The following is a 27,466-nucleotide window of genomic DNA, read 5'->3' on the forward strand; positions in this document are numbered from 1 at the left end:
AAAGCATTTATATTGCCCGTTAAATACGTCATCCAGATTTTGCGGTGCGCAAGGCTTTGTACTAAATGCACTGCCCAAGTGGCACGGAAGGCGTGTATGGTGCATAAAATCAGTCAGATCTACCTTATCAACCAACAGCGACGCTTAGGGTTCAATCTAAGAACTGCAAATTGCTTACCACACGCGTTATGAGAGCTGTTTATGAAAACGGGGAAGTGCTGTGCTGGAGGCAACATCCACTTTTACGCACATCATCATTATAACATACCCACAGAGGAGAAAAGCACTTTGTTTATTTTTAAAACAAGCTGAAATAAGTGTATACACTTTTAAATAGACACAAGCCTCTTGTGGAAAGTCAAAATGAAAATACACAAATGCGTAAAACTCCATTCTCGCGTAATGTTTACAGTGCACTTTCACACATCACTAAATAAGAGTATATTTTAAAACGAAGCATTAACAAAATTAATTAAACAATTAAATTAAACACAATCTCATTCCTCAAACCTCACCTGATTTTCTGTATCTCTGGATATCTGTTTATGCTCCTGAATGTGCTGCAGTGTCTGTGTTCCACCGGCATCCAGACTAATGATGCTCTGACTATAAGGTCTGACGTATTTCAGATCACTCTTTCTGGAGTCAGTAGTGCCACACACATCATAATTAAACACTTGCTTTAAGGTTCCTGTGCCGCCTACGTCTGCGTAAAGAGGCGGATAATACGGAATAACTGGAAGATTTGCTCCAGATTTATAAAACATCTGCTCGCGTCTCCATCTGTAGCATTTGACTGACAGTATGGCAATGATAGACACGATAAAGAGAAATGAAACCACAGCCAAGGCCAAGACTAGATAGAAAGTCAGGTTGTCGTTGTATTCCTTGTCGTGCGTAAAGTCAGTGAACTCCGAGAGCACTTCAGGGAAGCTGTCCGCCACCGCCACGTTAACATTGACTGTAGCTGATCGAGAGGGCTGCCCGTTGTCCTCCACTACAACAGTGAGTCTTTGTTTGACAGCATCTTTATCTGTCACTTGGCGTACAGTTCTTATTTCTCCATTCTGTAAGCCCACTTCAAACAGCGCCCTGTCTGTGGCTTTCTGCAGTTTATATGAGAGCCAGGCGTTCTGACCAGAGTCCACATCAACAGCCACCACTTTAGTCACCAGATAACCCACATCTGCCGAACGAGGCACTATTTCAGCCACCACAGAAACACCTGACTGGACCGGGTACAGAACCTGAGGCGCGTTGTCATTCTGGTCCTGAATGATGATTTTCACGCTCGCGTTGCTGCTGAGAGGAGGAGAGCCTCCGTCCTGCGCTTTTACGCGAATGTTAAATTCTTTTGTTTGCTCATAATCAAAAGAACGAACAGCAAGAATCTCTCCGCTCTCTGCATTCACTGAAATACAGGACGAGGCAGAGACGCCATTCACAAGAACATCCTCTAGAAAATATGAAATACGCGCGTTATTGCCAGAGTCTTTGTCATGCGCTTTAACAGATAAAACAGAGACTCCGGGGGAATTATTTTCCAGCACATATGCGGTGTATGACTGACGCTGAAACACAGGGGCGTTGTCATTGACATCAGAGATTTTCAGTGTCAGTGTTTTATTAGTAGAGAAAGATGGCGAGCCCTCATCAATAGCAGTTATTGTGATATTATATTCAGACATATTTTCACGGTCTAAAATCTGCTCAGTAACTAAAGTGTAGAAATTTGAGGAAGACGATTTGATGCGAAATGGCAAATCTGAATTAACGAAGCATTTAAATTGTCCGTTTTTACCGGAGTCGATATCTTTAACGTTGAGCATCGCAATCACTGTGTCTGGGGCGGAATCCTCTGGGATCGGACTGGAAAATGAGATAAGGCTGATAACAGGTGCATTGTCATTAACGTCAGTCAATTCAATGAGCACTTTACTATTATCTGTGAGTCCTCCCTTATCAATGGCCTCAAGATTCAGTTCGTATTGCTTTGATTTTTCATAATCCAACAGGCCATTTACGCAAATTTGCCCAGTGTTCTGATCGATTCTAAAAAGGTCTAAGTCTTTCCCAGAGCTTTGTGAAAACGAATATGTCACCTCACCATTTGCTCCTTTGTCTTTGTCTATAGCACTTACTGTCAGCACTACTGTACCTATCGCTGCATTTTCTGCTAAAGAAACTCTGTACACTGACTGACTGAACGCGGGTGTATTGTCGTTTGCATCAATTACTGTGACGCTTATTTTAACTGTTCCGGATTTTTGAGGGCTCCCTCCATCAAATGCCGTCAGGGTTAATTTCAGTTCTTCATCTCTCTCCCTGTCTAACGGCGATTGCAGAATCATTTCAACGTATTTTGTACCATCATTGCGCGATAACTCTTTCAATGAAAAATAATCAGTTGGTATCAGAGTATATCTTTGCAGCGTATTCAAGCCTACATCAGGATCGTGCGCACTGTCTAAAGAAAAACGGGCACTGGGTACGGCAAGCTCACTTATCTGAAAGTTGATCTCTTTTCTAGTAAAAACAGGAGCATGATCGTTAATATCTAATATTTCTACATCAATTCTATGCAGCTCCATGGGGTTTTCTAGAATGATCTGAAAATGTAAGGAGCAGGGAGACACTTGCGCGCACAGCTCCTCTCTATCTATCCTCTCTTTCACTATCAGCGTCCCTTTATCCACATTCAGACCGATGTACTCACGACTGTCCTCCGTAAAGATCCGCGCTCGACCAGATTTCAGCCTCTTAACATCCAAACCGAGATCCTGAACGATATTTCCCACCAGCGAGCCCTTTGTCATCTCCTCTGGAATAGAATAACGGACCTGCCCGCGCGCAACGGCCATGACAAAGACGCAGAGCACGAGCGGCTGCAATAGCCATGATGAAATCCGCGTCGAAGATGCGCCTCTTTGGGCGTAAAAACAACAAAGAACCGACATCATCCAAATCTTCTAATACATGAGAAGACTATCAGAGGACTTAGAAAGGATGTAAAATATCAGTTATATAAAAAGAAGATCCAGTCGATGGTCTAATGATCCAGTGTTCGAAAGAGCCTGTGTGAAATGAGAGAGATATTCTGCAGAATGCATGATGTCACAAAGTGGAGGAGGATCTAAAATTAGTGTTTAAAACACGAACATAGTGATCAACAGCGGCACTTGGAGTATAAAAGAAATATTGCACTGAAAAAATAAATAAAGCTATAATAATAATCACAAAAATCATAATAAAAATATTTTAATGCAGATTTTCAATTGAACGAAATACTATAACGGCAATGTAGTCCAAACACAAAGTGGAAAATATAAATCTGTAATTTATGTCAAATAATGCTTGACAGTTAAAACGGACAGCAGAAAATTCATAATTATTCACCCGAGCTCACCTGATCAAAAGAATCGTCATTATTCAGTTTTCCTCTCTGCGCATGCGTGAGTGTCTGTGTTCCACTGGTGTCCAGACTAATGATGCTCTCACTGCAAGGTCTGACGTATTTCAGATCACTCTTTCTGGAGTCAGTGGTTCTGCAAACCTCATAATTGTACACGTGCTGTAAAGTTCCTGTGCCGCCTACGTCTGCGTAAAGAGGCGGATAATACGGAATAACTGGAAGATTCGCTCCAGATTTATAAAACATCCGCTCGCGTCTCCATCTGTAGCATTTGACTGACAGTATGGCAATGATAGACACGATAAAGAGAAATGATACCACAGCCAAGGCCAAGACTAGATAGAAAGTCAGGTTGTCGTTGTATTCCTTGTCGTGCGTAAAGTCAGTGAACTCCGAGAGCACTTCAGGGAAGCTGTCCGCCACGTTAACATTGACTGTAGCTGATCGAGAGGGCTGCCCGTTGTCCTCCACTACAACAGTGAGTCTTTGTTTGACAGCATCTTTATCTGTCACTTGGCGTACAGTTCTTATTTCTCCATTCTGTAAGCCCACTTCAAACAGCGCCCTGTCTGTGGCTTTCTGCAGTTTATATGAGAGCCAGGCGTTCTGACCAGAGTCCACATCAACAGCCACCACTTTAGTCACCAGATAACCCACATCTGCCGAACGAGGAACTATTTCAGCCACCACAGAAACACCTGACTGGACCGGGTACAGAACCTGAGGCGCGTTGTCATTCTGGTCCTGAATGATGATTTTCACGCTCGCGTTGCTGCTGAGAGGAGGAGAGCCTCCGTCCTGCGCTTTTACGCGAATGTTAAATTCTTTTGTTTGCTCATAATCAAAAGAACGAAGAGCAAGAATCTCTCCGCTCTCTGCATTCACTGAAATACAGGTCGAGGCAGAGACGCCATTCACAAGAACATCCTCTAGAAAATATGAAACACGCGCGTTATTGCCAGAGTCTTTGTCATGCGCTTTAACAGATAAAACAGATACTCCGGGGGAATTATTTTCCAGCACATATGCGGTGTATGACTGACGCTGAAACACAGGGGCGTTGTCATTGACATCAGAGATTTTCAGTGTCAGTGTTTTATTAGTAGAGAAAGATGGCGAGCCCTCATCAATAGCTGTTATTGTGATATTATATTCTGAGATCATTTCTCGATCCAAAAGCTCATCAGTGACTACACTGTAGAAATTCGGAGTTGATGACTTTATTTTAAACGGTAAATTATGAGGAATGAAGCACTTAACTATTCCGTTTTTACCGGAATCTAAATCCTTTACATTCAACATTGCTATTACAGTCTCTAGCGCCGAATTCTCCGGCACTGGGTTTGAAAATGAAATTACGTTTATTATAGGAGCATTGTCATTTATATCAGTAATTTCAATATGCACTTTACTGGTATCACTTAATCCGCCTTTGTCTATTGCTTCCACATATAATTCATACTTTTTTGATTTCTCGAAATCTAACGGACCATTAACTGTAATTTCCCCTGTACTTGAATCAATGTTAAAAAGGCCAGAAGAGCTTTCACTGCTCTGAGAAAAAGAATATGTAACCTCTCCATTAGATCCCATGTCTCCATCAGTTGCACTAACCTTTAACACAGTGTATCCTTTAGAATAATTTTCTGGAATTGAAGCCCTATATACCGACTGACTGAAAACAGGTGCATTGTCATTTGCATCTAAAACAATAACGGCTATCTTAATAGTGCCCGTTTTTTGAGGGTTTCCGCCGTCGAATGCAGTTAAAATCAATTCATGTTCCCCTGCCGTTTCTCTGTCTAAAGTGTTTTGCAAAATCATCTCTATGTATTTTGTTTCGTCGAGATTAGCAGGTATTTTAACTGTAAAATGATCAGACGGAGATAATCTATATGTCTGAAGAGAATTTAGACCTACATCTGGATCTTTCGCACTATCGATTGAATATCGAGCCCCTGACAAAGCAAGTTCACTTATTTGAAAGGTAATCTCCCTTTTCATGAAAACTGGAGCATGATCATTTATATCTAATACTTCCACATCAATTCTATGCAGCTCCATTGGGTTTTCTAGAATGATCTGAAAATGTAAGGAGCAGGGAGACACTTGCGCGCACAGCTCCTCTCTATCTATCCTCTCTTTCACTATCAGCGTCCCTTTATCCACATTCAGACCGATGTACTCACGACTGTCCTCCGTAAAGATCCGCGCTCGACCAGATTTCAGCCTCTTAACATCCAAACCGAGATCCTGAACGATATTTCCCACCAGCGAGCCCTTTGTCATCTCCTCTGGAATAGAATAACGGACCTGCCCGCGCGCAACGGCCATGACAAAGACGCAGAGCACGAGCGGCTGCAATAGCCATGATGAAATCCGCGTCGAAGATGCGCCTCTTTGGGCGTAGAAACAACAAAGAACCGACATCATCCAAATCTTCTATTCCATAGAGAGGAAAAGACAAAGAGGAAAAGATTTAAAAAGATTGAAAAATCTAATTTCAGCCGAAATTTCTGAGCAGCGAATGTCTCGACGCTTCAGTGTTAAAAAGAGACCGTCCGAATGAAAGAGATATTCTGCAGAATGTATGATGTCAGAAAGTGGAGGAGGATCTAAAAATGAGTGTTTAAAACACGAACATACTGACCAACAGCGGCACTTAGTGCATCAGAGAAATATTACACTAAAAAATATAAAACTATTTGAATTGTAACATAGTATATATTTTGCGTTAAAATACCTGAAATATAAATAAAAATATGTTTTGAACCAAACACCTAAAATTATGATGAAAAGAAAATAGTCAAAAGCAAAACAGACAATATAAAATGGCATTTAAATAAAGCTGGAACAATATGACTCACCCATGCGCGCGCAAATACGCACAACAATAGCCTCTGACTTGACTGAGTGCAACTGAAAATATATATTTTAAAACACCATGCATGTAATTTGAAATATTGAAAAGTTGGGGTTTTACTATTAAAAAGTGTGAAAAATGTAGTCACCAACGTGATACAGTAAATTACAACTACAGATACCAGTTTTCTTTTCAAAGAATGAATCAATCAATCAATAAAAAAATACAGTGCACATTAATAAAACTGTGGAAGTCAAAAAGGGAAAAATAATAAATAAAAAAGGAATCCAGAAAAGCGTATTCATGACCATTTACTCTTGCTCACCTGATCAAAAGAATCGTCATTATTCAGCTTTCCTCTCTGCGCATGCGTGAGTGTCTGTGTTCCACTGGTGTCCAGACTAATGATGCTTTCACTGCAAGGTCTGGCGTATTTCAGATCACTCTTTCTGGAGTCAGTGGTTCTGCAAACCTCATAATTGTACACGTGCTGTAAAGTTCCTGTGCCGCCTACGTCTGCGTAAAGAGGCGGATAATACGGAATAACTGGAAGATTCGCTCCAGATTTATAAAACATCCGCTCGCGTCTCCATCTGTAGCATTTGACTGACAGTATGGCAATGATAGACACGATAAAGAGAAATGAAACCACAGCCAAGGCCAAGACTAGATAGAAAGTCAGGTTGTCGTTGTATTCCTTGTCGTGCGTAAAGTCAGTGAACTCCGAGAGCACTTCAGGGAAGCTGTCCGCCACCGCCACGTTAACATTGACTGTAGCTGATCGAGAGGGCTGCCCGTTGTCCTCCACTACAACAGTGAGTCTTTGTTTGACAGCATCTTTATCTGTCACTTGGCGTACAGTTCTTATTTCTCCATTCTGTAAGCCCACTTCAAACAGCGCCCTGTCTGTGGCTTTCTGCAGTTTATATGAGAGCCAGGCGTTCTGACCAGAGTCCACATCAACAGCCACCACTTTAGTCACCAGATAACCCACATCTGCCGAACGAGGCACTATTTCAGCCACCACAGAAACACCTGACTGGACCGGGTACAGAACCTGAGGCGCGTTGTCATTCTGGTCCTGAATGATGATTTTCACGCTCGCGTTGCTGCTGAGAGGAGGAGAGCCTCCGTCCTGCGCTTTTACGCGAATGTTAAATTCTTTTGTTTGCTCATAATCAAAAGAACGAACAGCAAGAATCTCTCCGCTCTCTGCATTCACTGAAATACAGGACGAGGCAGAGACGCCATTCACAAGAACATCCTCTAGAAAGTATGAAATACGCGCGTTATTGCCAGAGTCTTTGTCATGCGCTTTAACAGATAAAACAGAGACTCCGGGGGAATTATTTTCCAGCACATATGCGGTGTATGACTGACGCTGAAACACAGGGGCGTTGTCATTGACATCAGAGATTTTCAGTGTCAGTGTTTTATTAGTAGAGAAAGATGGCGAGCCCTCATCAATAGCTGTTATTGTGATATTATATTCTGAGATCATTTCTCGATCCAAAAGCTCATCAGTGACTACACTGTAGAAATTCGGGGTTGATGACTTTATTTTAAACGGTAAATTATGAGGAATGAAGCATTTAACTATTCCGTTTTTACCCGAATCTAAATCTTTGATATTCAACATTGCTATTACAGTCTCTGGCAATGAATTCTCCGGCACTGGGTTTGAAAATGAAATTACGCTTATGATAGGAGCATTGTCATTTATATCAGTAATTTCAATATGCACTTTACTGGTATCTCGCAATCCCCCTTTGTCCGTTGCTTCCACTGATAATTCACATTTTTTGGATTTCTCGAAATCTAATAGACCATTAATTGTAATATCTCCAGAACTGGAATCAATGGTAAAAAGGCCAGAAGAGCTTTCACTGCTCTGAGAAAAAGAATATGTAACCTCTCCATTAGATCCCATGTCTCCATCAGTTGCACTAACCTTTAACACAGTGGATCCTTTAGAATAATTCTCTGGAATTGAAGCCCTATATACCGACTGACTGAAAACAGGTGCATTGTCATTTGCATCTAAAACAATAACGGTTATCTTAATAGTGCCCGTTTTTTGAGGGTTTCCGCCGTCGAATGCAGTTAAAATCAATTCATGTTCTTCTGCCGTTTCTCTGTCTAAAGTTTTTTGCAAAATTATCTCTACGTACTTTGTTTCGTCGAGATTAGCAGGTATTTTAACTGTAAAATGATCAGACGGAGATAATTTATATGTCTGAAGAGAATTTAGACCTACATCTGGATCATTAGCGCTATCGATTGAATATCGAGCCCCTGACAAAGCAAGTTCACTCATTTGAAAAGTAATCTCCTTTTTCTTGAAAACTGGAGCATGATCATTAATATCTAATATTTCTACATCAATTCTATGCAGCTCCATGGGGTTTTCTAGAATGATCTGAAAATGTAAGGAGCAGGGAGACACTTGCGCGCACAGCTCCTCTCTATCTATCCTCTCTTTCACTATCAGCGTCCCTTTATCCACATTCAGACCGATGTACTCACGACTGTCCTCCGTAAAGATCCGCGCTCGACCAGATTTCAGCCTCTTAATATCCAAACCGAGATCCTGAACGATATTTCCCACCAGCGAGCCCTTTGTCATCTCCTCTGGAATAGAATAACGGACCTGCCCGCGCGCAACGGCCATGACAAAGACGCAGAGCACGAGCGGCTGCAATAGCCATGATGAAATCCGCGTCGAAGATGCGCCTCTTTGGGCGTAAAAACAACAAAGAACCGACATCATCCAAATCTTCTAATACATGAGAAGACTATCAGAGGACTTAGAAAGGATGTAAAATATCAGTTATATAAAAAGAAGATCCAGTCGATGGTCTAATGATCCAGTGTTCGAAAGAGCCTGTGTGAAATGAGAGAGATATTCTGCAGAATGCATGATGTCACAAAGTGGAGGAGGATCTAAAATTAGTGTTTAAAACACGAACATAGTGATCAACAGCGGCACTTGGAGTATAAAAGAAATATTGCACTGAAAAAATAAATAAAGCTATAATAATAATCACAAAAATCATAATAAAAATATTTTAATGCAGATTTTCAATTGAACGAAATACTATAACGGCAATGTAGTCCAAACACAAAGTGGAAAATATAAATCTGTAATTTATGTCAAATAATGCTTGACAGTTAAAACGGACAGCAGAAAATTCATAATTATTCACCCGAGCTCACCTGATCAAAAGAATCGTCATTATTCAGTTTTCCTCTCTGCGCATGCGTGAGTGTCTGTGTTCCACTGGTGTCCAGACTAATGATGCTCTCACTGCAAGGTCTGACGTATTTCAGATCACTCTTTCTGGAGTCAGTGGTTCTGCAAACCTCATAATTGTACACGTGCTGTAAAGTTCCTGTGCCGCCTACGTCTGCGTAAAGAGGCGGATAATACGGAATAACTGGAAGATTCGCTCCAGATTTATAAAACATCCGCTCGCGTCTCCATCTGTAGCATTTGACTGACAGTATGGCAATGATAGACACGATAAAGAGAAATGAAACCACAGCCAAGGCCAAGACTAGATAGAAAGTCAGGTTGTCGTTGTATTCCTTGTCGTGCGTAAAGTCAGTGAACTCCGAGAGCACTTCAGGGAAGCTGTCCGCCACCGCCACGTTAACATTGACTGTAGCTGATCGAGAGGGCTGCCCGTTGTCCTCCACTACAACAGTGAGTCTTTGTTTGACAGCATCTTTATCTGTCACTTGGCGTACAGTTCTTATTTCTCCATTCTGTAAGCCCACTTCAAACAGCGCCCTGTCTGTGGCTTTCTGCAGTTTATATGAGAGCCAGGCGTTCTGACCAGAGTCCACATCAACAGCCACCACTTTAGTCACCAGATAACCCACATCTGCCGAACGAGGCACTATTTCAGCCACCACAGAAACACCTGACTGGACCGGGTACAGAACCTGAGGCGCGTTGTCATTCTGGTCCTGAATGATGATTTTCACGCTCGCGTTGCTGCTGAGAGGAGGAGAGCCTCCGTCCTGCGCTTTTACGCGAATGTTGAATTCTTTTGTTTGCTCATAATCAAAAGAACGAACAGCAAGAATCTCTCCGCTCTCTGCATTCACTGAAATACAGGTCGAGGCAGAGACGCCATTCACAAGAACATCCTCTAGAAAATATGAAATACGCGCGTTATTGCCAGAGTCTTTGTCATGCGCTTTAACAGATAAAACAGAGACTCCGGGGGAATTATTTTCCAGCACATATGCGGTGTATGACTGACGCTGAAACACAGGGGCGTTGTCATTGACATCAGAGATTTTCAGTGTCAGTGTTTTATTAGTAGAGAAAGATGGCGAGCCCTCATCAATAGCAGTTATTGTGATATTATATTCTGATATTTTCTCACGATCTAATAACTGATCTGTTGTCACACTATAGAAATTTGGGGCAGATGGTCTTATTTTGAATGGCAAATTTGGACCAATTGAACATTTAACCTGTCCGTTTCTCCCCGAATCCAAATCTTTGACATTCAGCATCGCTATTACAGTTTCTGGCGCTGCGTCTTCAGGTATTGGGTTAGAAAATGAAATCACACTAATTACAGGGGGGTTGTCATTTACATCTGTAATGTCGATTACAACTTTACTAGAGTCAGTTAAACCACCTTTGTCTGTAGCATCTATGTTTAACTCAAACTGCTTCACCCTCTCGTAATCCAAACCCCCCTTTGTGGTAATTTCACCAGTATTTGTGTCAATATGGAATAAATCAAGGGCTTTTCCTGAACTACGTGAAAAAGAATATGTAATCTCACCGTTTGCGCCTCGGTCATTATCAGTGGCGGTTACTTTAATTACTAGAGCACCATTCGGTGAATTCTCAAATAAAGAAACACGGTAAACAGGTAAACTGAAAACAGGGGCGTTATCGTTTGCGTCGATGACAATAACACTTATCCTAACAGAGCCAGTTCTCTGCGGATTGCCGCCATCAAAGGCTGTAAGGGTTAATTTGTGCTCCTCCTGAGTCTCTCTGTCTAAAGGTAATTTAAGTACCATTTCGACGTATTTTGAGCCATCGTTTCGTGATAGAACCTTTAAATCAAAATTATCTGTTGGGTTTAACGTGTATGACTTGAGCGCGTTAGTGCCAGTGTCAGGATCATGGGCGCTGTCTAATGAAAATCGAGCCCCGGGAAGTGCTGATTCACTTATTTGAAAATCTATTTCCTTTCTGGCAAAAACAGGAGCATGATCATTGATATCTAATATTTCTACATCAATTCTATGCAGCTCCATGGGGTTTTCTAGAATGATCTGAAAATGTAAGGAGCAGGGAGACACTTGCGCGCACAGTTCCTCTCTATCTATCCTCTCTTTCACTATCAGCGTCCCTTTATCCACATTCAGACCGATGTACTCACGACTGTCCTCCGTAAAGATCCGCGCTCGACCAGATTTCAGCCTCTTAATATCCAAACCGAGATCCTGAACGATATTTCCCACCAGCGAGCCCTTTGTCATCTCCTCTGGAATAGAATAACGGACCTGCCCGCGCGCAACGGCCATGACAAAGACGCAGAGCACGAGCGGCTGCAATAGCCATGATGAAATCCGCGTCGAAGATGCGCCTCTTTGGGCGTAAAAACAACAAAGAACAGACATCATCCAAATCTTCTATTCAACCGCAGAACAAAAGATTCAGAAAGGTTGAAATATATCACCTGAAAGCACAGGGCAGCAAATGTCTCGACGATTCAGTGTTAAAAATAGACCGTCCGAATGAAAGAGATATTCTGCAGAATGTATGATGTCAGAAAGTGGAGGAGGATCGAAAAATAAGTGTTTAAGGCATGAACATACTAACCAACAGCGGCACTTAGTGCATCAGAGAAATATTACACTGAAACATACTATTAGAGATAGTAAAAGACAGAAAGAAATACAACCAAAGTAGTATACATTTCACGTTAAGACAGATTTTTGATGAAATGTTATTTAAAATATGTTTCCAACAGAACGCCTAAAAATATGATGAGAGGAAAATAGTCAAAAGCAAAGTAGAAAATATAAAATAGCCTTTATATAATGTAGGTGCGATTCATTGTGACTCACCCATGCACGCGCACATACTCAGAATTTCAACCTCTTACTTGACTGAGTGACGACAGCACTTTTATTTAAAAAAATGACGGATGATTGTTCTTGTCGCCTAGCAACTGTGACAGCTACCGATGACGAGCGGGAGTAACATTTGAACTGCACTTTTTTATATTCAACTGGGTTTTATATTCCCGTACGGAGCCTGGAAAGTCTCCTGTGAGGGAAAAAACAACCCGTGGCGACGGTTGTGCAGTCCGTCCCCTCAGTTTATAAACTGTACTCACGAATTCTTAAACTGTTCCCTCGGTTTAACAAATCGTGCCCACGATGATTCAACCAGGCCACCTGTTTATGAGGGATGCTTTGCATTGTTTTTAAACTTCATTTTTTTAAATGATTAATTTCTTTAATTTTCTAAAACTCCATTTTTGGGAGGAAAAAGCTCAGTATAATAGAATAAGCAAAAAAAAAAAAGACTTCACATATAAAAAATAAATATAACACAAACACAAGGTTAGGTTTTCTTATACAAAAATAAAACATTCATAAATTATTTTATGATTAACACATTAGCCTACTGTCTTCAGTGAACTCATTTATAGTTATAATTATAAACACGAATAATAATAATACTAATTATCATTATTAGTAGGCCTAGGCTACATTTAGGCTACATATTTAGAAGCCGCTTTAATCAAAAAAAGGAACAAAGCAATTCGGCAAATGTCAGTCATAATACAGGTTAGACAATAATAATACAGGGCTAAGATTATCATAAATAAAAAAGATTTTGAGCATATCCAAGTGTTTGTGTGGAGTGTGGAGGCGCGGGCGCGGACACTTGCATTTTTCTATCAACAGTGGAAACAACTTAAAATAGGCTACTCTATCATTTCTGGTCATACAGAAAATAATAATAGCCTACATCATTCGCAACCACTTTTATTTGTGCAAAAACGAATGGACGCAAAAGTACACGGACCCAACACTAACTTTTTCTACAAATAGCCTACATTATTTGAAATATTTAATAATATAAGGTCCGTGTACTTTTGCGTCCATTCGTTTTTCTTTTTTTTAACCCGTAATTGAAAAACGAAAAAATGAACGGTTGTTAGGCTATTTTTAAAACGCAAGTTGGGCACCAAAATTTGAATTTGAACTGTAGCTACACACCAAATGCTGCGAAAAAAAAATATTTAGTATATTCAGATTTTTGTTTAAGACTTTTTTCCCCTTTATTAAATATTTGAAATATTCCCAAATTGATAGGGGAAAAAATGTCGATATTACTGGTTTTCTAAGGCCAAATTAGAACCTGGAAATTAGATTCGAATTTGTTCGTTTGAAAGTGGACATTTCAAGCTTGGTAGGCTGTATTTTGTTTCAGTTCATTTTTGAGACGCGCTCCAGTTCACGGAGATCATGAAAGCGCGCCTGTTTTTTTATTTTATTTTACAAAAGCACAAAGTTTTCTTGTTATTGTGAGTTTACACCAATAAAATTGTGTATTTTTATTTACACTTAAAAAATATTGTGAGTACAGTTTATAAACTGAAGGGATGGATTGCACAACAGTCGCCACGGATTGTTTTGTTTTTTCCCACAGATGGAGGGGTTTTCCCTCCATGATACGGGTTTAAATATATATTTATATTCATCATTTATATTGTCCATTTATTCTACAAAAAGAATACACTAGCCTACAAAATCGCATCAAGGTAAGATATAAGTGAACATTTGAACCATATGCCCATGTATGTTTTCTTTTCTTTTCATTACACTATTTACGTAAGTTTACACCCAATACTTGAACAGTTTAAAGTGTAATCTGGCAATTCAGGAAGCAGCTTCTGTATTGGGACGCAGAAAACCTCTGGCCATGATCCGGCTATTAAAGCCGAAAATACATGACTGAAACATCCTCACCATGTCCTCCAGTAAAATATAAACAAAATACTGTTTATTCAATTATATAAAATGATGTATCAGGATGGCAGCCGTAGGCTACTCTCGCACCGTTGCTTGGCGCCAGGAGGGGTAATTGGGAACACCTGGATGCGCAATTCCGGAATCATACCAAGGCTACATACGGAGCGTCCTTCGAAGGCGGGGTAGGCTGGGTCCTTCGAAGGACGCGTCCTTCGGAGGATGCAGCATTCACATTGGGACACAGCTATAGTCACCAAAATTATATCAAACAGAGCTGACAGTGTTTTCTATATCAAAACTAAAAAAAAAACTCTACAAAGATACAGTGAACATTAATAAAACTGAGAAAGTCAGAAAGAGAAAAAAATAATAATCAATGGACACAAGAAAAGCTTATTGATAATTATTCATCCGAGCTCACCTGATCAAAAGAATCGTCATTATTCAGCTTTCCTCTCTGCGCATGCGTGAGTGTCTGTGTTCCACTGGTGTCCAGACTAATGATGCTCTCACTGCAAGGTCTGACGTATTTCAGATCACTCTTTCTGGAGTCAGTGGTTCTGCAAACCTCATAATTATACACGTGCTGTAAAGTTCCTGTGCCTCCTACGTCTGCGTAAAGAGGCGGATAATACGGAATAACTGGAAGATTCGCTCCAGATTTATAAAACATCCGCTCGCGTCTCCATCTGTAGCATTTGACTGACAGTATGGCAATGATAGACACGATAAAGAGAAATGAAACCACAGCCAAGGCCAGGACTAGATAGAAAGTCAGGTTGTCGTTGTATTCCTTGTCGTGCGTAAAGTCAGTGAACTCCGAGAGCACTTCAGGGAAGCTGTCCGCCACCGCCACGTTAACATTGACTGTAGCTGATCGAGAGGGCTGCCCGTTGTCCTCCACTACAACAGTGAGTCTTTGTTTGACAGCATCTTTATCTGTCACTTGGCGTACAGTTCTTATTTCTCCATTCTGTAAGCCCACTTCAAACAGCGCCCTGTCTGTGGCTTTCTGCAGTTTATATGAGAGCCAGGCGTTCTGTCCAGAGTCCACATCAACAGCCACCACTTTAGTCACCAGATAACCCACATCTGCCGAACGAGGCACTATTTCAGCCACCACAGAAACACCTGACTGGACCGGGTACAGAACCTGAGGCGCGTTGTCATTCTGGTCCTGAATGATGATTTTCACGCTCGCGTTGCTGCTGAGAGGAGGAGAGCCTCCGTCCTGCGCTTTTACGCGAATGTTAAATTCTTTTGTTTGCTCATAATCAAAAGAACGAACAGCAAGAATCTCTCCGCTCTCTGCATTCACTGAAATACAGGACGAGGCAGAGACGCCATTCACAAGAACATCCTCTAGAAAATATGAAACACGCGCGTTATTGCCAGAGTCTTTGTCATGCGCTTTAACAGATAAAACAGAGACTCCGGGGGAATTATTTTCCAGCACATATGCGGTGTATGACTGACGCTGAAACACAGGGGCGTTGTCATTGACATCAGAGATTTTCAGTGACAGTGTTTTATTAGTAGAGAAAGATGGCGAGCCCTCATCAATAGCTGTTATTGTGATATTATATTCTGATATTTTCTCACGATCTAATAACTGATCTGTTGTCACACTATAGAAATTTGAAGCAGATGACACTATTTTGAATGGCACATTTGGACCAATTGAACATTTAACCTGTCCGTTTCTCCCCGAATCCAAATCTTTGACATTCAGCATCGCTATCACAGTTTCTGGTGCTGAGTCTTCAGGTATTGGGTTAGAAAATGAAATTACGCTGATCATAGGTGCATTGTCATTCACGTCAATTAATTCAATAATAACTTTACAGGAATCTGTCAAGCCACCTTTATCTGTTGCTTCAACATGTAATTGAAAATGTTTTGATTTCTCGAAATCCAAGTCACCGTTAACAGTGATGCAACCACTTTCAGAATCTATATTGAATAGCTCTAAAGCCTTTCCTGATGTTTGTGAGAAGGAATACGTCAGTTCAGAATTCGTTCCTTTGTCTTTATCAGTTGCAGTCACACTCACTATATTACTGCCCTTTGGTGAATTCTCCAGTAAGGAAACTCTATACACAGGGAGACTAAATACAGGAGCATTGTCGTTTGCATCGATTACAAGAACAGTTATTTTAATAGTGCCCGTTTTCAGGGGACTGCCGCCATCAAACGCCGTCAATGTTAGTTTATGCTCCTCTTGAGTTTCTCTATCTAGTGGTGTTTGTAGAATCATTTCAACATATTTTAATCCATCATTTCCCATCTGTTCTTTCAGAGAAAAATAATCAGTTGGATTGAGCGTGTATCTCTGAAGGGTATTTAAACCTACATCAGAATCTTGTGCATTATCTAAAGAAAATTTTGCTCCAGGAACAGCTAGCTCACTAATTTGAAAGCTTATTTCCTTTCTAACAAAAACAGGAGCATGATCATTGATATCTAATATTTCTACATCAATTCTATGCAGCTCCATGGGGTTTTCAAGAATGATCTGAAAATGTAAGGAGCAGGGAGACACTTGCGCGCACAGCTCCTCTCTATCTATCCTCTCTTTCACTATCAGCGTCCCTTTATCCACATTCAGACCGATGTACTCACGACTGTCCTCCGTAAAGATCCGCGCTCGACCAGATTTCAGCCTCTTAATATCCAAACCGAGATCCTGAACGATATTTCCCACCAGCGAGCCCTTTGTCATCTCCTCTGGAATAGAATAACGGACCTGCCCGCGCGCAACGGCCATGACAAAGACGCAGAGCACGAGCGGCTGCAATAGCCATGATGAAATCCGCGTCGAAGATGCGCCTCTTTGGGCGTAAAAACAACAAAGAACAGACATCATTTCCATACAGAAGAAAAGACAAAGAAGAACAGATTTAAAAAGGTTGAAAAATCTAATTTCACCCGAAAACTCTGAGCAGCGAATGTCTCGACGCTTCAGTGTTAAATAGAGACCTTCCGAATGAAAGAGATATTCTGCTGACTGAATGATGTCAGAAAGTGGAGGAGGATCTAAAAATGAGTGTTTAAAAAACGAACATACTGACCAACAGCGGCACTTAGTGCATCAGAGAAATATTACACTGAAACATACTGTTGAAGCGAAATACAAAACTATATGAACTGCGACTATTGTAGCCTATACGTTAAAACAGCTGACATATAAATAAAATATTTTTGAACCGAACACCTAAAATATAATGGGAGGAAAATAGTCAAAAGCAAAACAGAAAATATAAAGTAGCCTATTTAAAAAATGCAGGAGCAATTCTATATGGCTCACCCATGCGCGAACACATACGCACAATTAAAACCTCTTATATTTGACTGAGTGCAACTGCACAAATACATATTTTTAAAGACTATGCATGTAATTTCCTAATAAATATTGAAAAGTTAAGATTTTAATATGAAAAAGTGTGAAACATGTATAGTCACCAAAATGATATCGGTACATTAAATTTTAACTAGAGCTGCCAGTGTTTTTCTATTAATAGAAAAGAAAATACAGTGCACATCAATAAAACGGAAGAAGTCAGAAAAATAAAATAATAGTTAAATATAAAAACAGAAAATCATATGCACATCTATTCATTAGAGCTCACCTGATCAAAAGATTCGTCATTATTCAGTATTCCTCTCTGCGCATGCGTGAGTGTCTGTGTTCCACTGGTGTCCAGACTAATGATGCTCTCACTGCAAGGTCTGACGTATTTCAGATCACTCTTTCTGGAGTCAGTGGTTCTGCAAACCTCATAATTGTACACGTGCTGTAAAGTTCCTGTGCCGCCTACGTCTGCGTAAAGAGGCGGATAATACGGAATAACTGGAAGATTCGCTCCAGATTTATAAAACATCCGCTCGCGTCTCCATCTGTAGCATTTGACTGACAGTATGGCAATGATAGACACGATAAAGAGAAATGAAACCACAGCCAAGGCCAAGACTAGATAGAAAGTCAGGTTGTCGTTGTATTCCTTGTCGTGCGTAAAGTCAGTGAACTCCGAGAGCACTTCAGGGAAGCTGTCCGCCACCGCCACGTTAACATTGACTGTAGCTGATCGAGAGGGCTGCCCGTTGTCCTCCACTACAACAGTGAGTCTTTGTTTGACAGCATCTTTATCTGTCACTTGGCGTACAGTTCTTATTTCTCCATTCTGTAAGCCCACTTCAAACAGCGCCCTGTCTGTGGCTTTCTGCAGTTTATATGAGAGCCAGGCGTTCTGTCCAGAGTCCACATCAACAGCCACCACTTTAGTCACCAGATAACCCACATCTGCCGAACGAGGCACTATTTCAGCCACCACAGAAACACCTGACTGGACCGGGTACAGAACCTGAGGCGCGTTGTCATTCTGGTCCTGAATGATGATTTTCACGCTCGCGTTGCTGCTTAGAGGAGGAGAGCCTCCGTCCTGCGCTTTTACGCGAATGTTAAATTCTTTTGTTTGCTCATAATCAAAAGAACGAACAGCAAGAATCTCTCCGCTCTCTGCATTCACTGAAATACAGGTCGAGGCAGAGACGCCATTCACAAGAACATCCTCTAGAAAATATGAAATACGCGCGTTATTGCCAGAGTCTTTGTCATGCGCTTTAACAGATAAAACAGAGACTCCGGGGGAATTATTTTCCAGCACATATGCGGTGTATGACTGACGCTGAAACACAGGGGCGTTGTCATTGACATCAGAGATTTTCAGTGTCAGTGTTTTATTAGTAGAGAAAGATGGCGAGCCCTCATCAATAGCTGTTATTGTGATATTATATTCTGATATAATTTCTCGATCCAAAAGCTCATCAGTGACTACACTATAGAAATTCGGGGTTGATGACTTTATTTTAAACGGTAAATTATGAGGAATGAAGCACTTAACTATTCCGTTTTTACCGGAATCTAAATCCTTTACATTCAACATTGCTATTACTGTCTCTAGCGCTGAATTCTCCGGCACTGGGTTTGAAAATGAAATTACGCTTATTATAGGAGCATTGTCGTTTATATCAGTAATTTCAATATGCACTTTACTGATATCACTTAATCTGCCTTTGTCTATTGCTTCCACATATAATTCATACTTTTTTAATTTCTCGAAATCTAACGGACCATTAACTGTAATTTCCCCTGTACTGGAATCAATGGTAAAAAGGCCAGAAGAGCTTTCACTGCTCTGAGAAAAAGAATATGTAACCTCTCCATTAGATCCCATGTCTCCATCACTTGCACTAACCTTTAACACAGTGGATCCTTTAGAGTAATTCTCTGGAATTGAAGCCCTATATACCGACTGACTGAAAACAGGTGCATTGTCATTTGCATCTAAAACAATAACGGTTATCTTAATAGTGCCCGTTTTTTGAGGGTTTCCGCCGTCGAATGCAGTTAAAATCAATTTATGTTCCTCTGCCGTTTCTCTGTCTAAAGTTTTTTGCAAAATCATCTCTATGTATTTTGTTTCGTCGAGATGAGCAGGTATTTTAACTGTAAAATGATCAGATGGAGATAATCTATATGTCTGAAGAGAATTTAGACCTACATCTGGATCTTTCGCACTATCGATTGAATATCGAGCCCCTGACAAAGCAGATTCGCTTATTTGAAAAGTAATCTCTTTTTTCATGAAAACTGGAGCATGATCATTAATATCTAATATTTCTATATCAATTCTATGCAGCTCCATGGGGTTTTCTAGAATGATCTGAAAATGTAAGGAGCAGGGAGACACTTGCGCGCACAGCTCCTCTCTATCTATCCTCTCTTTCACTATCAGCGTCCCTTTATCCACATTCAGACCGATGTACTCACGACTGTCCTCCGTAAAGATCCGCGCTCGACCAGATTTCAGCCTCTTAATATCCAAACCGAGATCCTGAACGATATTTCCCACCAGCGAGCCCTTTGTCATCTCCTCTGGAATAGAATAACGGACCTGCCCGCGCGCAACGGCCATGACAAAGACGCAGAGCACGAGCGGCTGCAATAGCCATGATGAAATCCGCGTCGAAGATGCGCCTCTTTGGGCGTAAAAACAACAAAGAACAGACATCATCCAAATCTTCTATTCCATACAGAAGAAAAGAAAAAAAGAAAAAAAGAGGAAAAGATTGAAAAAGATTTAAAAATCTAATTTCACCCGAAAACACTGAGCAGCGAATGTCTCGACGCTTCAGTGTTAAAAAGAGACCGTCCGAATGAAAGAGATATTCTGCAGAATGTATGATGTCAGAAAGTGGAGGAGGATCTAAAAATAAGTGTTTAAAACACTAACATACTGACCAACAGCGGCACTTAGTGCATCAGAGAAATATTACACTAAAAAATATAAAACTATTTGAATTGTAACATAGTATTTTGCCTTAAAATACCTGAAATATAAATAAAAATGTGTTTTGAACCACACACCTAAAATTATGATGTAAAGAAAATAGTCAAAAGCAAAACAGACAATATAAAATGGCATTTAAGAAATGCTGGAGCAATATGACTCACCCATGCGCGCGCAAATACGCACAACAATAGCCTCTGACTTGACTGAGTGCAACTGAAAATATATATTTTAAAACACCATGCATGTAATTTGAAATATTGAAAAGTTAGGGTTTTACTATTAAAAAGTGTGAAAAACAAAAGTGAAAAGGAGAAAAGTGAAAAATTTCACAAAGTGATACAGTAAATTACAACTACAGATACCATTTTTTTTCAAAGAGTGAATCAATGAATGAATCAATAATAAAAAAAAATACAGTGCACATTAATAAAACTGAGGAAGTCAGAAAGAGAAAAATAATAAATAAAAAAGGACACCAGAAAAGCGTATTCATGACCATTCACTCTTGCTCACCTGATCAAAAGAATCGTCATTATTCAGTTTTCCTCTCTGCGCATGCGTGAGTGTCTGTGTTCCACTGGTGTCCAGACTAATGATGCTTTCACTGCAAGGTCTGGCGTATTTCAGATCACTCTTTCTGGAGTCAGTGGTTCTGCAAACCTCATAATTGTACACGTGCTGTAAAGTTCCTGTGCCGCCTACGTCTGCGTAAAGAGGCGGATAATACGGAATAACTGGAAGATTCGCTCCAGATTTATAAAACATCCGCTCGCGTCTCCATCTGTAGCATTTGACTGACAGTATGGCAATGATAGACACGATAAAGAGAAATGAAACCACAGCCAAGGCCAAGACTAGATAGAAAGTCAGGTTGTCGTTGTATTCCTTGTCGTGCGTAAAGTCAGTGAACTCCGAGAGCACTTCAGGGAAGCTGTCCGCCACCGCCACGTTAACATTGACTGTAGCTGATCGAGAGGGCTGCCCGTTGTCCTCCACTACAACAGTGAGTCTTTGTTTGACAGCATCTTTATCTGTCACTTGGCGTACAGTTCTTATTGCTCCATTCTGTAAGCCCACTTCAAACAGCGCCCTGTCTGTGGCTTTCTGCAGTTTATATGAGAGCCAGGCATTCTGACCAGAGTCCACATCAACAGCCACCACTTTAGTCACCAGATAACCCACATCTGCCGAACGAGGCACTATTTCAGCCACCACAGAAACACCTGACTGGACCGGGTACAGAACCTGAGGCGCGTTGTCATTCTGGTCCTGAATGATGATTTTCACGCTCGCGTTGCTGCTGAGAGGAGGAGAGCCTCCGTCCTGCGCTTTTACGCGAATGTTAAATTCTTTTGTTTGCTCGTAATCAAAAGAACGAACAGCAAGAATCTCTCCGCTCTCTGCATTCACTGAAATACAGGACGAGGCAGAGACGCCATTCACAAGAACATCCTCTAGAAAATATGAAATACGCGCGTTATTGCCAGAGTCTTTGTCATGCGCTTTAACAGATAAAACAGAGACTCCGGGGGAATTATTTTCCAGCACATATGCGGTGTATGACTGACGCTGAAACACAGGGGCGTTGTCATTGACATCAGAGATTTTCAGTGTCAGTGTTTTATTAGTAGAGAAAGGTGGCGAGCCCTCATCAATAGCTGTTATTGTGATATTATATTCTGATATTTCTTCTCGATTTAATAACTGTTCAGTGACCAAACTATAGAAATTGCTGGTCGATGATTTGATACTAAAGGGAAAGTCTGCAGCAATAGAACATTTAACGTGTCCATTTCTCCCTGAATCTAAATCTTTGACATTCAACATCGCTATCACTGTGTCCGGTGCTGCATCCTCAGGTATTGTGTTAGAGAATGACATTACGCTTATGACAGGAGCGTTGTCGTTCACATCCGTAATTTCAATAAGTACTTTGCAAGTATCTGTTAAACCACCCTTATCTGTCGCTTCTATGTCTAACTCGTGGTATTTAGATATTTCGAAATCTAAATCACCTTTAACTATTATCTCCCCGTTTAAAGACCCGATGCTGAAAATATTTGAAACACTACGGCTGCTTTGAGACAAATAATATTCAATATCTCCATTTGCACCCTCGTCTGCATCTGTGGCGGATACCGTAATGATAAAAGAGTCCACAGGGGTGTTTTCAGGCAAACTAACTCGATAAACAGATTGGGTGAATGACGGAGCGTTGTCGTTTGCATCCAGAACAACAATATGTATCTTAACAGCACCAGATTTAGCTGGACTGCCTCCATCGTATGCGGTTAAAATCAATTTATGTTCACTTTGTTTCTCTCGGTCTAAGTGAGCCTGCAGCACCATCTCTACGTATTTAGTCCCATCAGGGCGAGACAACGATTTGAGTGTGAAATAATCGCTAGGATTGAGTTTATACGTCTGAAGTGTATTAAGACCAACATCTGGATCTTTAGCGCTTTCCAATGAATATCGAGCTCCAGGAATGGCTGATTCACTAATTTGAAAATCAATTTCCTTTCTATTGAATGTAGGAGCATTATCATTTATATCTAATATTTCTACATCAATTCTATGCAGCTCCATGGGGTTTTCTAGAATGATCTGAAAATGCAAGGAGCAGGGAGACACTTGCACGCACAGCTCCTCTCTATCTATCCTCTCTTTCACTATCAGCGTCCCTTTATCCACATTCAGACCGATGTACTCACGACTGTCCTCCGTAAAGATCCGCGCTCGACCAGATTTCAGCCTCTTAATATCCAAACCGAGATCCTGAACGATATTTCCCACCAGCGAGCCCTTTGTCATCTCCTCTGGAATAGAATAACGGACCTGCCCGCGCGCTACGGCCATGACAAAGACGCAGAGCACGAGCGGCTGCAATAGCCATGATGAAATCCGCTTCGAAGATGCGCCTCTTTGGGCGTAAAAACAACAAAGAACAGACATCATCCAAATCTTCTATTCCATACAGAAGTAAAGACAAAGAGGAAAAGATTGAAAATGATAGAAAAATCTAACTTCAACCAAAAACACGGAGCAACGAATGTCTCGACTCTTCAGTGTTAAAAAGAGACCGTCCAAATGAAAGAGATATTCTGCATAATTCTGTATGATGTCAGAAAGTGGAGGAGGATCTAAAAATGAGTGTTTAAAAAACGAACATACTGACCAACAGCGGCACTTAGTGCATCAGAGAAATATTACACTGAAAAATACTGTTGAAGAGAAATACAAAAACTATATGAACTGCGACTATTGTAGCCTATACTGTACGTTAAAACAGCTGAAATATGAACAAAATATTTTTGAACCGAACACCTAAAATATAATGGGAGGAAAATAGTCAAAACCAAAACAGAAAATATAGAGTATTTAAAAAAGGCAGGAGCAATTCTATATGGCTTATCCATGCGCGAACACATACGCACAATAAAAACCTCTTATACTTGACTGAGTGCAACTGGACATATACATATTTTTAAAGACTATGCATGTAATTTCCTAATAAATATTGAAAAGTTAAGATTTTACTATGAAAAAGTGTGAAAAATGTATAGATCACCAAAATGATATCAGTAGAGTAAATTTTAACTAGAGCTGCCAGTGTTTTTATATTAATAGAAAAGAAAATACAGTGCACATCAATAAAACGGAAGGAGTTAGAAAAATACAAATAATAGTTAAATTTAAAAAAAAAGAAAAAAAGAAAATCATATGCATATTCACTCGAGCTCACCTGATCAAAAGAATCGTCATTATTCAGTTTTCCTCTTTGCGCATGCGTGAGTGTCTGTGTTCCACTGGTGTCCAGACTAATGATGCTCTCACTGCAAGGTCTGGCGTATTTCAGATCACTCTTTCTGGAGTCAGTGGTTCTGCAAACCTCATAATTGTACACGTGCTGTAAAGTTCCTGTGCCGCCTACGTCTGCGTAAAGAGGAGGATAATACGGAATAACTGGAAGATTTGCTCCAGATTTATAAAACATGCGCTCGCGTCTCCATCTGTAGCATTTGACTGACAGTATGGCAATGATAGACACGATAAAGAGAAATGAAACCACAGCCAAGGCCAAGACTAGATAGAAAGTCAGGCTGTCGTTGTATTCCTTGTTGTGCGTAAAGTCAGTGAACTCCGAGAGCACTTCAGGGAAGCTGTCCGCCACCGCCACGTTAACATTGACTGTAGCTGATCGAGAGGGCTGCCCGTTGTCCTCCACTACAACAGTGAGTCTTTGTTTGACAGCATCTTTATCTGTCACTTGGCGTACAGTTCTTATTTCTCCATTCTGTAAGCCCACTTCAAACAGCGCCCTGTCTGCGGCTTTCTGCAGTTTATATGAGAGCCAGGCGTTCTGACCAGAGTCCACATCAACAGCCACCACTTTAGTCACCAGATAACCCACATCCGCCGAACGAGGCACTATTTCAGCCACCACAGAAACACCTGACTGGACCGGGTACAGAACCTGAGGCGCGTTGTCATTCTGGTCCTGAATGATGATTTTCACGCTCGCGTTGCTGCTGAGAGGAGGAGAGCCTCCGTCCTGCGCTTTTACGCGAATGTTAAATTCTTTTGTTTGCTCATAATCAAAAGAACGAACAGCAAGAATCTCTCCGCTCTCTGCATTCACTGAAATACAGGACGAGGCAGAGACGCCATTCACAAGAACATCCTCTAGAAAATATGAAATACGCGCGTTATTGCCAGAGTCTTTGTCATGCGCTTTAACAGATAAAACAGAGACTCCGGGGGAATTATTTTCCAGCACATATGCGGTGTATGACTGACGCTGAAACACAGGGGCGTTGTCATTGACATCAGAGATTTTCAGTGTCAGTGTTTTATTAGTAGAGAAAGATGGCGAGCCCTCATCAATAGCTGTTATTGTGATATTATATTCTGATATAATTTCTCGATCCAAAAGCTCATCAGTGACTACACTGTAGAAATTCGGGGTTGATGACTTTATTTTAAACGGTAAATTATGAGGAATGAAGCACTTAACTATTCCGTTTTTACCGGAATCTAAATCTTTGACATTCAGCATTGCTATTACAGTCTCTAGCGCTGAATTCTCCGGCACTGGGTTTGAAAATGAAATTACGCTAATAATAGGAGCATTGTCATTTATATCAGTAATTTCAATATTCACTTTACTGGTATCTCGTAATCCCCCTTTGTCCGTTGCTTCCACTGATAATTCATATTTTCTGTATTTCTCGAAATCTAATAGACCATTAATTGTAATATCTCCAGAACTGGAATCAATGTTAAAAAGGCCAGAAGAGCTTTCACTGCTCTGAGAAAAAGAATATGTAACCTCTCCATTAGATCCCATGTCTCCATCAGTTGCACTAACCTTCAACACAGTAAATCCTTTAGAATAATTCTCTGGAATTGAAGCCCTATATACCGACTGACTGAAAACAGGTGCATTGTCATTTGCATCTAAAACAATAACGGTTATCTTAATAGTGCCCGTTTTTTGAGGGTTTCCGCCGTCGAATGCAGTTAAAATCAATTTATGTTCTTCTGCCGTTTCTCTGTCTAAAGTTTTTTGCAAAATTATCTCTATGTACTTTGTTTCGTCGAGATGAGCAGGTATTTTAACTGTAAAATGATCAGACGGAGATAATCTATATGTCTGAAGAGAATTTAGACCTACATCTGGATCTTTCGCACTATCGATTGAATATCGAGCCCCTGACAACGCAGATTCACTCATTTGAAAAGTAATCTCCTTTTTCTTGAAAACTGGAGCATGATCATTGATATCTAATATTTCTACATCAATTCTATGCAGCTCCATGGGGTTTTCAAGAATGATCTGAAAATGTAAGGAGCAGGGAGACACTTGCGCGCACAGCTCCTCTCTATCTATCCTCTCTTTCACTATCAGCGTCCCTTTATCCACATTCAGACCGATGTACTCACGACTGTCCTCCGTAAAGATCCGCGCTCGACCAGATTTCAGCCTCTTAATATCCAAACCGAGATCCTGAACGATATTCCCCACCAGCGAGCCCTTTGTCATCTCCTCTGGAATAGAATAACGGACCTGCCCGCGCGCAACGGCCATGACAAAGACGCAGAGCACGAGCGGCTGCAATAGCCATGATGAAATCCGCGTCGAAGATGCGCCTCTTTGGGCGTAAAAACAACAAAGAACCGGCATCATCCAAATCTTCTATTCCATACAGAAGAAAAGAAAAAAAGAGGAAAAGATTGAAAAAGATTGAAAAATCTAATTTCACCCGAAAACACTGAGCAGCGAATGTCTCGACGCTTCAGTGTTAAAAAGAGACCGTCCGAATGAAAGAGATATTCTGCAGAATTTATGATGTCAGAAAGTGGAGGAGGATCTAAAAATGAGTGTTTAAAACACGAACATACTGACCAACAGCGGCACTTAGTGCATCAGAGAAATATTACACTAAAAAATATAAAACTATTTGAATTGTAACATAGTATTTTGCCTTAAAATACCTGAAATATAAATAAAAATGTGTTTTGAACCAAACACCTAAAATTGTGATGAAAAGAAAATAGTCAAAAGCAAAACAGACAATATAAAATGGCATTTAAATAATGCTGGAGCAATATGACTCACCCATGCACGCGCAAATACGCACAACAATAGCCTCTGACTTGACTGAGTGCAACTGAAAATATATATTTTAAAACACCATGCATGTAATTTGACATATTGAAAAGTTGGGGTTTTACTATTAAAAAGTGTGAAAAATTTATGATCACCAACGTGATACAGTAAATTACAACTACAAATACAATTTTTTT

The 27,466-nt window shown here is 40.6% G+C and overlaps 5 protein-coding genes across 52 annotated transcripts in view; all 5 read right to left on the reverse strand.

The window, feature by feature from the left end:
* Window positions 1-27,466, reverse strand: part of LOC143756691 (protocadherin gamma-A11-like) — a 225,419-nt gene that overhangs the window by 30,658 nt on the left and 167,295 nt on the right. For 2 of the 48 annotated variants that reach the window (XM_077247285.1, XM_077247272.1), the window contains exon 1: window positions 6,601-9,145. The exons of 41 other annotated variants lie outside the window; for them this stretch is intronic. In XM_077247285.1, the coding sequence (XP_077103400.1) occupies window positions 6,601-9,045 (2,445 nt within the window). In that variant the 5' untranslated portion in view covers window positions 9,046-9,145. Of the gene's footprint in view, window positions 1-515; window positions 2,958-3,406; window positions 5,843-6,600; window positions 9,146-17,932; window positions 20,516-27,466 lie in introns of those variants that run through there. 5 more of the 48 variants (XM_077247291.1, XM_077247276.1, XM_077247289.1 and 2 more) reach the window with 3 other exon arrangements.
* On the reverse strand, window positions 9,474-14,255 carry LOC143756596 (protocadherin gamma-A11-like). The gene is made up of 3 exons (XM_077247181.1): window positions 14,246-14,255; window positions 12,501-12,532; window positions 9,474-11,861 (listed from the first exon to the last, which is right to left on the reverse strand). The coding sequence occupies exons 1-3, from the start codon at window positions 14,253-14,255 to the stop codon at window positions 9,474-9,476; spliced, it is 2,430 nt and encodes an 809-aa protein (XP_077103296.1).
* Window positions 14,707-17,270, reverse strand: LOC143756597 (protocadherin beta-15-like). Its single transcript, XM_077247182.1, has one exon. The coding sequence runs from the start codon at window positions 17,173-17,175 to the stop codon at window positions 14,707-14,709; it is 2,469 nt and encodes an 822-aa protein (XP_077103297.1). The 5' UTR covers window positions 17,176-17,270.
* On the reverse strand, window positions 21,146-23,611 carry LOC143756598 (protocadherin gamma-A11-like). The gene has a single exon (XM_077247183.1). The coding sequence runs from the start codon at window positions 23,609-23,611 to the stop codon at window positions 21,146-21,148; it is 2,466 nt and encodes an 821-aa protein (XP_077103298.1).
* LOC143756599 (protocadherin gamma-A11-like) lies at window positions 23,866-26,957 on the reverse strand. The gene is made up of 2 exons (XM_077247184.1): window positions 24,402-26,957; window positions 23,866-23,880 (listed from the first exon to the last, which is right to left on the reverse strand). The coding sequence occupies exons 1-2, from the start codon at window positions 26,844-26,846 to the stop codon at window positions 23,866-23,868; spliced, it is 2,460 nt and encodes an 819-aa protein (XP_077103299.1). The 5' UTR covers window positions 26,847-26,957.

This window comes from Siphateles boraxobius, unplaced genomic scaffold, assembly GCF_051911475.1.
Source record: "Siphateles boraxobius isolate OS27281-9 unplaced genomic scaffold, OSU_SipBor_1 3, whole genome shotgun sequence".
In the NCBI taxonomy this organism is placed as follows: Eukaryota; Metazoa; Chordata; class Actinopteri; order Cypriniformes; family Leuciscidae; genus Siphateles; species Siphateles boraxobius.

What these genes read in the sequence shown, in the direction of transcription:
- LOC143756596 (XM_077247181.1), bottom strand. An exon ending in GTTACTCCCGCTCGTCATCG is followed by an intron (nt 11,862 to 12,500) that starts GTAGCTGTCACA and finishes TGGCTATTGCAG; the next exon opens with CCGCTCGTGCTCTGCGTCTT.
- LOC143756597 (XM_077247182.1), bottom strand. Translation starts at nt 17,175, where the DNA reads ATGGAAATGATGTCTGTTCTTTGTTGTTTTTACGCCCAAAGAGGCGCA.
- LOC143756598 (XM_077247183.1), bottom strand. Translation starts at nt 23,611, where the DNA reads ATGTCTGTTCTTTGTTGTTTTTACGCCCAAAGAGGCGCATCTTCGAAG.
- LOC143756599 (XM_077247184.1), bottom strand. Translation starts at nt 26,846, where the DNA reads ATGATGCCGGTTCTTTGTTGTTTTTACGCCCAAAGAGGCGCATCTTCG.